This window comes from Magnolia sinica, chromosome 19, assembly GCF_029962835.1.
Source record: "Magnolia sinica isolate HGM2019 chromosome 19, MsV1, whole genome shotgun sequence".
In the NCBI taxonomy this organism is placed as follows: Eukaryota; Viridiplantae; Streptophyta; class Magnoliopsida; order Magnoliales; family Magnoliaceae; genus Magnolia; species Magnolia sinica.
The window spans coordinates 12,837,466-12,852,138 of NC_080591.1; the positions used below are offsets into that span (position 1 = coordinate 12,837,466).

The 14,673-nt window shown below is 39.9% G+C and overlaps 1 protein-coding gene across 1 annotated transcript; it reads right to left on the bottom strand.

The window, feature by feature from the left end:
• Window positions 1-5,444: 5,444 nt before the first annotated feature.
• Window positions 5,445-7,046, bottom strand: LOC131235272 (geranylgeranyl pyrophosphate synthase 7, chloroplastic-like). Its single transcript, XM_058232407.1, has one exon. The coding sequence runs from the start codon at window positions 6,925-6,927 to the stop codon at window positions 5,851-5,853; it is 1,077 nt and encodes a 358-aa protein (XP_058088390.1). The 5' UTR covers window positions 6,928-7,046; the 3' UTR covers window positions 5,445-5,850.
• Window positions 7,047-14,673: the final 7,627 nt, after the last annotated feature.

Here is a 14,673-nt window from a genome sequence, read left to right on the forward strand (position 1 = left end):
GATCTCTAAAAATATATGAACGGTGTAGATATAATAAATACATCACTGTGGGGCCCATATAACTTTGATCTCCTTTGAACCGTTCGTACAACTCGGAGCTCGAGGAGCGCCAGATGCAAGTACGGATTGGCTACTCCCCCTGCCACTAGCCAATGGCTGGTGGTCAGTGCTCTATGGGCCCCACCATGATGTATGTGTTTCATCCATTCCCTCCATCTATTTTTATAGATCATTTTTTATTATGAGAAGAAAAATGAGATATATCGAAATCTCAAGTGGACCACATTATAGGAAACAGTGTTGAATGAACGTTGACCATTAAAAACGTTTTGGAGGCCAAAAAAGTTTTTGATTAAGCTATATTTATTGTTTCCCTTCATCTGGGTCCTTATGACCTAATCAACATATTAGATGTCAAATAAACAATACAATGGGCCTTAGGAGGATTATAATGGTGGATATCCAATCATTATTGTTTTCCTGTGGTGTGGTCCACCCGCGACTTACATCCCTATCATTTTTTTTTGTTGTATAAAGTCTTAAAATGATCTATAAAATGGATGAATGGAATGAATGAAACACATACATTATGATGGGGCCCACAGAGCATCGACCACCAGCCACGGGGTTGGTGTCAGGGGAAGTAGCCAATCCCTCTACTCCAGTACTCTTCTTCCCACACAACCTGTACCTACAGCAGCTATACAGCCGGTGTGTGGTAAACCAGCAAATCCGTTTCTGGTATGAGTAAACTCTGGTGGGGCCCACCATGAAAATGCATTTGGTTTATCCGCTCCGGATCGGATCCAATCAGATCGGATTGGTCCGGGTAGGTATGGATCCGAACTTGACCCGAAAAGCTTTCGGATCTGGACTGCCTTACTCGATCCGCACCGATCCAGGCCGTCGGATCTGGTTGGATCTAGTCGGATCCACTAGATCGGGTTAGGATTGCCCAGTTCTGTATAAACATAAGGGTGGAACTCTAGTAGGTTTCAACATGCATGGCATATAAACATTAAAGTAGAACTTAAGGAAGGTTTCAATCATGGGCATTTCTTTCCCCAATTTTCCTCTTGTGTAGCTTATTTAAGTTTTAGGGCCTGTTTGTTAAATTTGAAGTTGGAAGTTTGAATTTGAAATCAGAATCTAAAGTCTAAATTTGAAGTCGAAAACCTACCTAGTATGAATTTCGAACAACCTATATGTTAACTAACGTCTGAAATGTTGGATCCTTACTCTTGCTCTGGTGGTAGACTCTCAAGAGTTTCAACACCTGGTCAAGAGTTCGCGAAACCTATTATTGAATTTAGAACAACCTGTTTGTTCTGAGATGTTTGGAATATGTTAATTTGACACATTTGTCCTTATGAAACAATCATGATTGAATCCCTACCATTAAAATCTTTATGGATTCAATCAAAATGTTTATTTACCAACCTTTTGATAAGATAAAAAACATCTAGATGAAGAGACCATACAAATATCATCTTAATCCAAAGATTTTGTCACTCACAAGAACATGGATACAACACATACATCATGGTGGGCCCACAGAACGTGGTGACATTACTTTAGTGGTGGGTCTTGCTTCTCAACCTGATCCACTCCCCCTAAATCTGGGTGGGATTATGTACTACCCCCACTCGGTAATCGGTATAGCTAGAGATGGATGGTCTCGTCAAATGGCTCTATGGGACATACCGTGATGTATATGTTTTATCCACACCGTCCATTCATTTTTCCACATCATTTATGGGAAAATGACCAAAAACAAGCCAGATCTAAGGCTTAAGTGGGCCACAATACAAGAAACAATGGGAGCTGGGTGCCTACCATAAAAAATATATTAGGGCCACATAAGCCTCTGATCAAGCTGATTTTTGTGTTTTCCCTTCATCTAGGTTTCTATGAATTTATGAATAGGTTAGATGGCAAATAAACTTCACAATGGACCCTAAGAAGGTTTTAACGGTAGCCATTCAATTCCCATTGCTTTCTAGGGTGTGGCTGACTTGAGGTTTGGATGTGCCTCATTTTTTGGGATCGTGATGTAAGACGATATCAAGAAGTTGATGGGTGGTGTGGATCTAACACAAATCATAGTGGGCCTAGAGAAATGCCACATGTTAAAAGGTAGGTTATGTTTTATGCAAAGGAGAAAGTGCAGGGCAATTTTGGAATTAAAAAAATACATGGAGCGCCTTAGTGCTTTCCACGTTCCATGTTAACAAACAAAACTAAATGCCGATTGCTTTTCAATTCCGCATTAAATCAAAATTTTCAGCGCTACCAAATAGGCCCTTAGATTTAGCTCTCTCTCTCTCTCTCTCTCTCTCTCTCTCTCTCTCTCTCTGTTTTTTTTTTTTTTTTAAATTACTTGTCCTAAAATGAACTTGCAAAACGGGCTAGGTGGATTTCTCACAAACATCATGCTGGCCCACCTAGATTCCCGGTACATGAACTTCATGGGAAAGGCTTTTGGTAGGAAATTTGTGTCCCCTAATCCTCTCTCCTTACCATATCAAGAGGGATTCAAATTCGATGGTGACCCCTCTAGTATGGAGCTTAGTATTGATCAGTACAAGTCGAAGCTCTGTGGGCCCATGTAATGCCTCGAAATTCAGGGTTGAGTTCATCTATAATTCTCGATTTTCTAAGTGTTAGTTATATTTAGTTGCTAGGGGTGTACACAAACCGAGTTAACTCGGTTAGCTCGCTCGACTCGACTCGAAAAAGTTCGATTTAACTCGGTTCGAAGTTGAGTTCGAGCCGAGTTGAGCTAATTTTTTTGAGCTCGAAAAAATTTCAAACTGAGTTCGAGCTTGCCCAAGCTCGACTCAACTCGGATCAAACCCCAACTCGAATTGAACTCGGATCGAACTAGTTCGGTGACTCGGTTACTTTGATATTGATGTTGCTCACCAAGTGTTTGATGAAATGACTCAACGAAGTGTCGACTAGTGGTAAGGAAGATATGTATATGAAAAAATATCATTTTTTCTTGATTTTGATGTTGCCTAGAAGGTGTTTGATAAAAATACTTGTAAACAGCTGCTGTTGTTTTACACACAGTGAGAAATTGAAAGTGCACAACATGTGTTTGTGAAAATGCTGCGGAGGCTCGATTTTGGCTCGAATTCTGTTCAAACTGACCCGAAATGCTGATCGAACCAAGCCGAGTTGGCCAGTTAGGCTTAAAGATCGAGCCGAGCCGAGTTCGAGCTGGGGTCAGCTAGTGGCCGAGCCTAGCCGAGCTGAGTTCAACTCGACTCGGTTCGACTCGGTGTACACCCCTATTAGTTGCTGGGCTGTTTCTTCAAACTCATTGAGTAGGTATTTGATTTCATCGATTGGCTGTCAATGAGATTGAGGACCACTCGAACATTGCTATTTTAGGTTGATATATGTACAACAACATTACACATCTTATAACTTAACTTATCATATTGTATTAAGGCCCCTAAGGTTATGTGATGATCAAACAAGATTTACCTATAAACGTTATGATCATTTAGAAGCTAGATTGTTCAGGATCTAAGGTTAGGGTCACCAAGACACCTCAACTTTCCTGTTCTTCACTTCCTTTATGCTCTAAGTCTTCATGTGTTTTTACTCTTCAGCTTCCAAAGGATCAACCAACTCACTGACACACAGACACACGTGATTGACGAATAGGTACACAAATCAGTGCACTAATACTTTCAATTACCTATTATCTCAAAGATCACATGATTGAGTGACCCTTCATGGCTGCGTTATCTTGCGGATGACAGCGACCTTGGTATACTCCTAAAAAAGGGAGTGGATTAGGTGTCCCCGGCCTCACCCATCTGTTTTGTCAGCACATTCTAATTGATGCATTTTGTTAGCTCATTTGGCGTAGATATACAACACATACATAAAGGCGGTCCCCATGATTAGGGCTGCACAGTGTTGGGTGAGGTGAGGCCGCACATATAATCCGGCCATTCCCCCTTAAAAATATATTAATTAACGCCCATGCATAAAGCGTTAAACATGAGCCATTGGTTTCATTGTGGTAATTTTTGTCAACAACAAAAGTAGAAATCACATCTGTATATTTAGGAGTTTACAAGGTCTGTTATGGGGCACTTGAATCTTAAGTTACTTACGATAAGCTACATATGCGGCATAAGTAGGTTATCTTAGTTTCTACTTATTACGAAGATTAGTATATGTTGATGCTAAAATCTGAATCACCCTCTGCTGAGCTCCATGTGCTCGGAGCGAACCCTGGTCTTGCACAAGTAGAAGACAAAGGAGACCGTGACTAGAGTAGGAGATGCTCCGATGCCAAAGTCAGGGTAGAAAACTGGGTCTAAGTAGTGTAGAGTAGGGTGAGAGTACTAGATCTTGCGTACTTGTTCCTGTAAAAATGATTCATATTTATCCCTTTGGGTCATGCTGAACATGTCCGATAATCTCAGCACGGTCATCGCCACTACGCGAGATTTACGTGTGTGCGGTCTTCAGCCATTACCCGGAGATCATGCGCTAAGCATTACTCCTAGCATGCATTACTAGATTTTATTCATTAATGCTATTGCTAACTGAGCTATCATCCGAGCCGACCTCACGACTCAGATTTTGTTCAGCGATCCGAGCCCACGAATGAGCTGATTATTGACGTGCTAAGAAAAGAGGATCGGGTCGGAGGTATGTTGGACGGGTGTGTGACGGTCTCTTCTGCATGCCGAGTTGACATGAAAACTCTTGCAAAAGGACTTGGAGGCAGGTTGGCTCGGATGTATTGCTACCGTTCCGAGATCCTACTCGTCGGATATGTGATAACTACTTTTGAGTCTCAAGTTGGTGCTGTAATTCTGTAAGAGCCCTTGAAATCACCTCGGGTCGGACGCTATCAGTCTGAGGCTTTGCTCATTGGTGCCTCCAAGTTTGACCTCAATCCGACTCGGTTCAGATTCACCCATAACAGTATATATGTTTGGTAAACAACATACTTATAAGCTTCTTAGCTCTTCCACATTTCTCATGCCTCGCTTCAACAATTTATGAAAAGGAGAAAAGCTAAAAATATTAATTGAAGTGACTACCAGTAGCGTATCTTAGTTTCTACTTGTTAAGAAGATAAGTTTATTTGGTAAACAACATCCTTATCAACTTCTCCTTTCTTTCATGTCTCCTATGCCTCTCTTTGACAATTTATGAAAAGCAGAAAAGCTAAAAAAATAAAATAAAAATTGAAATGATTAAGTACTTATAAGTAAAAAGGTTACTTATAACTAATCATAAACCAAACTTACTTATCTGAAATAAGTTGCCCTATCTAATGCTATCTAATGCTGTAAGTAGAAAAAGTAATTTATTTGGTGGTATCCAAACGAGCCCCAAGTAATTTTAAGTAAAAAACTAATCATAAACCAAACTTATTTATCTTAAATAAGTTACTTATTTACTACTGTAAGTAGAAAAAGTAATTTATTTGGTAGTGTCCAAATAGGCTCTTAAAATCCCTTGATAGACATTGATACACCCTTCAATAACCCTACAGCAGCTGGGCTTTTAAAGCAAGTGGTTACTTTACACGGTATAAAAGCATGGAGTCATATGTTTGAATCCTGAGAGGAGCAAACAAGACACATGCTTCTCAAACAGGCCTTTAATAATATCATCATGCATGTATTTAAAATACACTATATCATGCCTCATGATATGATTAAACTAAGTTTTGGGCCAACGAACATAAACAGCAGGGCACTCTTGATGACCGGCTCGGATCTGTAACACATACGCTGCGTTGGCACTCATGGGCAACCATAACAAGGTTCTTATACATACTAAAGTATGTTTAATGGTCCTCGTCCTTTAATTCTGCCTGTAAGCAATGTAATTAGATAAACAACGGAGGGGTGCAGCTTTGGCACCATCAAAGCAATCAAGCTCGTCCATTGCCTGGCCCACCAGCTGATCAGCAAAATCCCTAGCCTTATCCAGCCCCATCAGCTTCGGATACGTAGCCTTATCACTCACCAAATCCTTCCCTGCCGTTTTACCCAACTCCTTTGAAGATTTTGTAACGTCCAAGATATCATCCACCACCTGAAACAAAAGCCCAATACATCTTGCATACTTCCTCATCCTCTCCACGTCAGCTGGGTGGGCTCCACCTATGATGGCCCCACAAACGACCGAAGCTTCTAGAAGCTTCGCCGTCTTATGCACGTGTATATACTCGAGCACGCTTAAGTCCACGACCTGCCTCTCGCTGGCAATATCCACGATCTGGCCCGCAACAAGCCCGTCCGAACCTACGGCCGAGGCCAACTCAGCTATGGCTCGGATCACTCGTTCGGATGGCACATTTACGGTCCGTGCCGCATGTTCGAACGCCAGAGAGAGAAGCGCGTCGCCTGCAAGCACGGCCGTGTCCTCTCCAAAGACCTTGTGGTTAGTAGGCTTGCCACGTCGGAGATCATCGTCATCCATGCATGGGAGATCATCATGTACAAGCGACATGGTATGTATCATCTCAGTCGCACATGCGATCGGAAGCACCGTGGCCTCATCTCCACCGACCAGCTCACATGAGGCAATACATAGAATAGGCCGTACACGCTTCCCGCCAGCTAAGAGCGAATAACGCATGGATTCATGGATTTTCAACGGTTGGCGTAAAGGGACCGCCTCATCGAGTGCTTCGTTCACACGCTTCGCTTTCTCTGACATGTACGCCTCGAACTCCAATTCAGATCCTGGGTGTCGGATCACCGTTGGTTTTGATCCGATCTCTGGCCGGGCTATCACCGATCGTGCGGTGGCACGTGTATCGGATACTGTGGCTTGTATCTTGAAGTGAAAACGCCTTTGGTTTGCATGTAGACCGTTGATGGGGAGTTTTTTGATGGTTAGGGGATAATCATGAGGGAAGATTAGAGTGGCCATTGCAGAAGCAAAAACTCAATTCAGGCAAATTGGAATCTGAAAGGATTGTGTTTTGTTTGGATAGAGAGAAAGGAAGGAGAGAGGGAAAAGATAAAGTTGTGTGAAGATGCCGTTGGACGTTTCAAGGCTACTTGTTTTGGTTATTCCATTGGGGTTGATTTTGGAACTTAGTGTCCAATGAGGTGTGTGTATGAATATTCCAGCTTGTGTCGCTACCTACTGGGCCCCACATAGTGAGTGATATGATAATCAGAACCGTCCAAGTTGTAGAGTATATGATATAATGGTTAGTTGAGAAAGTTACTTTGTAAAGGATGATTGTGACCATCAGTATAACTAGATGAATTTAGAACAATGCAATGGCTTGCATGCAACTCTATAAATCAAAGGTTATGATAATTACTGATGTGTGATGATAGGAAAATAGCTTATTTGTTGTAGGAACGAGAACATGGACGGTTCAAATTATCGGACAATCTTAACGTGCGGGCCCTAATAGGTGGTGACACACGCTCAAACCACATCTGCGACTGAGGCACAACGAAATCTCGAATAAATGGGAATTAATTGTTACTCCAGCAGAGTATAATTTTTGATACGCAGGTACTTAGAAATTGAATACGTTGCACGTATTAGATCAAATTAAACGGATTAAATTGAGGAAAACACTATCTCAAAGTCACATACATAAAATCAGATCGGTTGAACGATCCTAAAGTTAGATTCGTAGACACTTGTTATTTGAACCGTTGAATGTTTTTCATTCTTAACTGTCCAAAACTATCCACCAATCCAATAATAATATAATCAAATAAGAATAATATATGGTACGTGATAAATCCAAACTAAGTCCTATAATTTTGACGATCCATATTGACTTGATTGTATTCCATAAATGTAATTTGTAAGTAACTTTTAAGTGCGTGTGTGCCATCCGTCATACTCTGGCAATATTTTTTTTCCCAATATATTAGAACTATTTTTGGATAAATTCCACCGTTGGCCAAACACAAGCGGGCGTGGATTGCGTACTACCCCCACCCGAACCTAGTAGCTACCGACGGTGATGACAGGGGCTCTGTGGGTCCACCTTGATACACGTGTTTTATCCACACACCGTCCATCCATTTTTAAAAGATCATTTCATGGCAGGAGCACGTAGACACCCCATTTTTTATGGGATTAGATCCCACCACGAAAAGACACATGTACGGCTATAATCGCACCATGAAGATAGTGGGGCAAAGATAGCATGCGAATATAAGACTACCTACCGAAGGACATTAAAAAAAAGATTATAAATTTTAAACTGTGAAATCCATAATTTTATAAACTGATTTCTCATGAGAGTATCTACACAGATACGGTCCCTGCTCAACTGTTTCCGTGCATAATCACCCTAGCCACCGCTGAGAGGCTGCCCTAAGCCTATGGATCCTGGGTCCGATCCTGTTTCTTTTGTGGATGGCTTCGGCTCAATGTATTTTGATCCGAGCTGTAGCACTTATGTGTCATAGTACATTTGCCTATTTAAGATAATTTGCAGCTGATAAAAGGAACATGATAGAATGGGAGGAGAGGAAGATAGAGCAGAGAAGAGAGACTCTATTGGAGGGCTCAATCATGGAAAGCGGGCCCCGTTCAAATATGCTCAATCGGCAGTTGACCGTCATTAGTTTAGAAGTAGCACCTGCCTAACTTTATTTCCTATTTGAAGTATTCTTTTCATCGGATTTTTCTATCTGTCAAAGTTAAAGTCGAAGAAGATATTGAAGCCAACGAGTAAGGTCGGAATTCGAGACATCTAGCTGATAAAATTATGTCTGATTTTCACTTTTCTCTCTCACATATCGATTCAAGCTATATTTCACCGCGCACATTCCCTACACACTTGCAACGTCTACACCCAATTACACTTGTATTATGCTTTCATTTCTTTAATATTTCACCTACCCAGATCCTAACAAGTTTACGCAGTATGGCTTAAATTTGTGTGCTTTTTTTTTTTTTACTTAGCTATTGTTTTTTTTTTTTTCCTCTTAATTTTCCTATCCTGGCTTTCCAGCCTAGTGTAGTATGACTTAACTTTGTTATATCTAAAAGTTTTCTTAAATTCCGTTAAAAATTAGTGAAAAATGATGTCTAATCCTTTTTTTTTTCCTCATAACTAAGTCTCTTACTCAGAATGCATGGCCGTAGACCAACCACGGGAGTTAATTGAATTAGGAAATTTTATGATTCCTCGATTGTTAAGCGATTCTATGGTTTCTAACCGACCATATATTTCAAGTTTCTTTTTGACCAGTAGCGACTTCAAGTCAAATATATTTTAAACTTTGAACTAATTCCATATTTTAATCAAATCAAAGGCAAAGCGGATAAATAAAAAAAGCCATAAAAATCATGTTAATCATTCCACTACGTATCTATTTGTGTATGTGTGAGAGAGCATTGACCGAACCCATATGAGACCACCTACCAAACACCATTAAAAAAAAAGATTATAAATTTTAAACTGTGAAATCTATAATTTTATAAACTGATTTCTCATGACAATGTCTACAAAAATACGGTCCTTGCTCAACTGTTTCCATGCATAATCACCCTAGCCAACAATAAGAGGTTGCCCTGAGCCTATGGATCCTTGTCTGATCCTATTTCTTTTGTGGATGATTTGAACTCAATGTATTTTGATCTGAGTTGTAGCACTTACGTGTCATCGCCCATTTGCCTATTTAAGATAATTTGTAGCCAATAAAAGGAACGTGATGGAATGGGAGGAGAGGAAGATACAACAGAGAAGAGAGACCCTATTAGAGGGCTCAATCAATGAAAGTGGGCGCTGTTCAAATATGCTCAGTCAGCCGTTAAGTTTTATTAGTTTCAAAGCAACACATGCCTAACATTCTTTCCTATTTGAAGTATTCTTTTCATCTGATTTTTCTATCTGTCAAAGTCAAAGTCAAAAAAGATTTTGAAGCCAACGAGTAAGGTTAGAATTCAGGATATCTGACTGATAAAAAAGGTGTTTGATTTTCACTTCTCCCTCTCATATATCGAATCAAGCCATATTTCATCCTGCATATATATTCCCTACACACTTGCAACGTCTACACCCACTCACGCTTGTATTATGCTTTCATTTCTTTAATATTTCACCTACCCAGATCGTAACATGTCTGCACTCTATGGCTTAGATTTGCGTGCTTTCTTTTACTTAGCTATTATTTTTTCCTCTTATTTTTCCTATATTGGCTTTCTAGCATAGTGTACTATAGCTTAACTTTGTTATATCTAAAAGTTTCTTTAAATTCTCCTAAAAACCGGTGAAAAATGATGTCTAACCCTTTTCTTTTTCATAACTGAGGCTTTTAGAATGCATGGCTGTAGACTAACCGCAGAAGCCACTTGAGTAATGAAATCTTATGATTCTCTAACCGTTAAGCGATTCTATGATTTCTAGTTGGCCGTAAATTTTGAATTTCTCTTAACCAGTGACAACTTCAAGTCAAATATATTTTTACCTTTAAATTAACTTCATATTTCAATCAAACCAAATGCAGAGTGGCTAGATAAAAAATAACTATAAAACTCTTGTTCATCATTCCACCATGCATGCGTGCATGCGTGAGAGAGCATTCACATAACCCAAATAATATTTAGAATGAAGGCTTAACCACACCACATGAAATAGCTAGTGGGGATTGAATGCATGACGTGAAAAACCTTTCAGAGGCCTATATACGTTTTACCTTTCAGTGTGACCTTATTAGCCGGTTGGATGAAAAATAAAAATCACATCTGCTTCCTTTTTGGGCTCGTGCCCTGAAATGATCCGTCATCAAAATAGACGAACGGCGTGAATAAAAAACATACATCACGGCGGGCCCCACAAACCCCGTGCCACACCGACCGTCTGTAGCCAGGTCCTGGTGGGGTAGTACTCAATCCACGCCCAACACAAGCGCTCCACAGGTGAGAACGATGGCCACGTAAGAGATCCGAGTCATTCATCAGGTGGGCTGATGTTGAATTGTTCCTCAATCCAAAACATTCCAGCTTGTCTGGTCCACACACATACAATAATTGCGCGGTTGGAAAAAGTTAAATAAACGGTCCACATTCAACATACATATGTAGTACACCAAATAAGTGAATATGCATGATCCTCACATTAGGATACATCCATTGAGGTGCCTGTGTGATGAACGTCATAGATCTTACACATGTGCATTGAGTTGGCACGTATGTGTGTCAGCACCCCTAACTGCGAGAGGATGGCCCAGTTTCGGAAAAGCTTATTCGGTTTTCGGCCTGCATTGATTATGGGATAGAAACAAAAACCAATGTCTGGCTGTGAGATGCTATCTTGTATCGATTTGGATTTCCATTTGGAGGGGAGGAAAGCGACGTCAACTTTCTAGAGAAATTACGAAAAGGTCCCTTCTTGAGCTTTTCATGGCCACAAGGCCACATAGTACTTAAAGTCGGTTGAGGGTCAGTGTTGGGTCTGGTTCAGGTTCAGGTGGTGTCTAAGTTAGCCCCAGTCCGACCCTTGGTCGGAAACCTGACCAGCAACCCATAGGGTTCATGTAAGGGTATGTGGGGCGCACTGTGATGTATGGGTTTTATTCAAGCTATTCATCCTTTTTTTTTTTCAGGTCATTTTAAGATGGGAATTCCAAAAATGAGGCAGGTCCAAGGCACAAGTGGACCACCCCAATAAGTTTTCAACGGTGGACGTTCAATCTCCACTGTGTGGTCCACTTGAGCCTTAGATCTGCCTCATTTTTGGGCTCATGTCATAAAATGATCTGAAAAAAATGAATGAACGGCATGGATAAGCCCTACAGACCCATACCTTGACCGATTCCTTTGAGACAGGGCAGGAACCAATCAGCTTCTGATTTATCCACACCATTCATCATTTTCCAGATCATTTAACGGCATGAGATTCCCATAGAAACTCACTATACCCTCTCTATGGACCCCCTGCTATGTATGTGTTTTATCCACACCATTCATTATTTTTCCAGCTCATTTTAGGGCACGAGTCCAAAATTGAAGCACATCCAAAACTCAAGCGGACCACATCATAGGAAACAATGGGATTTGAAGGCCTACCATTGAAAGCTTCGTTGGGCACACATGTTTTCCCTTCATCTAAGTCTGTGCGACCTTATGAACAGATTGGATGAAAAATAAACATCCCTGTGGGCCCTAGGAGGGTTTCTAGGGTAGACGAATGTCATTATTCTCATTATTATTATTATTAGTATTATTTTTTTTCTTTTTTTTTTTGTGGTGTGGTCCACTTGAGATTTGTATATGCTTTAATTTTGATCTCATGCCCTACAATGAGCTGGAAAAAATAAATGGACGGCACAAACATCCCAGTAAGCCTCACAGAGTTTACTCACCATGCTTACCACACACTCCGCATGCCACAAATTCTTGGGGACTAAAAAACTCTATGTTAACGTTTTATTTTTGAAAATACTGAATAGATTGCGTAAGCATGGAGGTGGGATAAACTCCCATGCTAGTTTTGCACCATTAAAAAATGGGGTTGACAAACACATGGCATTGGTGTGGGAATCTAGACTGTCCAAATCTTCAACGCATTTGCAAATGAAGCATGCAAAAATTGCACTATTATGCTGATAAGAAGATATTTACCATGTTATCTTTTCATTTAAATTTGGACCACTCATTATTTTATTTTTAACCATCCAAACTGTAGCTGTAAATGGACGATTAAGATTCATTGATCCGGATCCTTACTCTTGCTCGGGCGGTAGACTCTCAGGAGTTTCAAAAGCCGGTCAAGGGCTCTGAGTATCCATAGGTGGTGAAATTCCACTAGCGTGTGGGTGTGTGTGTGTGTGCGCGTGTAAAAAAAACAAAAAAAAACAAAATCATTGATCCAATTGATTTTAGGTGTATGATCCATCCACGGTAGGATTCATAATTTGAATGGTTGTAAGTGATCAGTGAAACATGTGAGAAGATGAAACATGAATGTTTTTTCAAAGGTGCAAAGCTGACATAGTAGTCTAGCCCTTCTCTATAAAGTCATTCCACCCACATAGTGCTCTATTAATGAAAGTGAAAACCTCTGCCTACCTACCTGAGGTAGGTTATCGCAGTCCTTTTGTTTTAATATAGTTTTTAGTTGGGTGGTCATTATTACCAGCCTTCAATAAAGTATTCGGGTGGATTGTGTCGGGTAGGGTTTAACCCTAGCCATCCATTTCCTTGAATAGGCCTCACTTTCTAGCATGAGCTGGACCAACTGTCCATTTAGCTTGAACTTGACTCAAAAAGCAGTTTGAGCCTAACAGCCCATGGGCCGGCTTGATCCATGACTAACCTTATTGATTATCTACTAAAGGAAATAGTAGTCCTGTAATTGGTTTGTGTGGATAAGTGTGATACCCTCTTCATGAAGTAAACCACAACAGTTCCGGAAAATGAATTTGAATGTAAACCACTGAACATTATATAATTTTACTATTTATGAATCAAGATAAAGTGATCTTTCATTAAAATCTAGGCAATTGATAGTAGAGAATGAAAGCATCTATTGTACCCGAAGTTAACAATAGATCGATCAATTTTAAAAATCAATTTATTTTCCAAACTAAGAAGTCAATCAACACAATCACAATTCAACATTAAAAACCAATAAACTTGAATTAAATATAAAAATTTATTAAGAGGTTCATCCCTTAGCATTAGCTAAGAAATTAGCCCAACATGGCTAACATTTTAAAATAAAAAATAAAGAAAACAAATTAGAACTAAAAGATTAAGGAAGAAGATCGACCTCGAAAAAGCTCTGCATTCACTTGCTCTCTCCCCTAAACCCTAATTCGTATCCGAAATAGCATAAAAACTCTTGTTTATATAACAAAAATTTTCATTAACTTCAAGTTTTCTCGAACTTACGCACTTACATGCACCATCGATTGATGTTATCAATTGATCGAGAGTAGTAAAAAATTCTTCGGTCGATTGAACTTCAATTCTAGATCAATCAAACAAGCTTAAAAACATCTAACAAGTGAATTCAAAAATTCGCATTGTCAATTGATTGAGCCATGCACTCTTGACCAATCAAAAGTGGCAAAAAGTGTCCAAAGAGTTCAGTTAGAAATTCGAATTTTCTCAATACAATACTCGGCCAATCAACATTGATCACAGGTCCGTTGATTGATTGAACTCTCCACTCGAGTGATCGATACTTGCCATGTTTCCTTCTTTTTTAACTTAGTGCACTTGATCTTTAATTTCCTCCTTCGGTACTTGGTTTTTCGAGATCTTTGGAACTTTAATTCTTCAACTTTAACACTTTTATTTTCAATTCTTCAACTGTTCATCCCTTTGGGATTTAATATGGCACTTTTAGCACATATTCGGCTTAGACTCCAAAACCATCATGCATGTTGAAAACACACCTAATCAGGTCATTTTAATACTTCAATGTAAGGAAAAACAATATATAATAGGAGTTAAATATGCAACATTTAGCTCTTATCAGGTCTAATCGAACTTGTGCAAATTTCTAACATTGTGTCATTTCATTAACACCATCACACTTCTGGCGACCTTGATTATACCGCTAGTTGTGGTGAACTTGCTAAAACCCCCAATGACATTAAGTTTTTTCTTCAAATCTGAGACATGCCTGACATCACCTAGAGTCCTGATGATTCCGTCGAACATCCTTACCTTGATGGTCCC

Coding starts and splice junctions, on each gene's coding strand:
- LOC131235272 (XM_058232407.1), bottom strand. CDS start 6,927: ATGGCCACTCTAATCTTCCCTCATGATTATCCCCTAACCATCAAAAAA.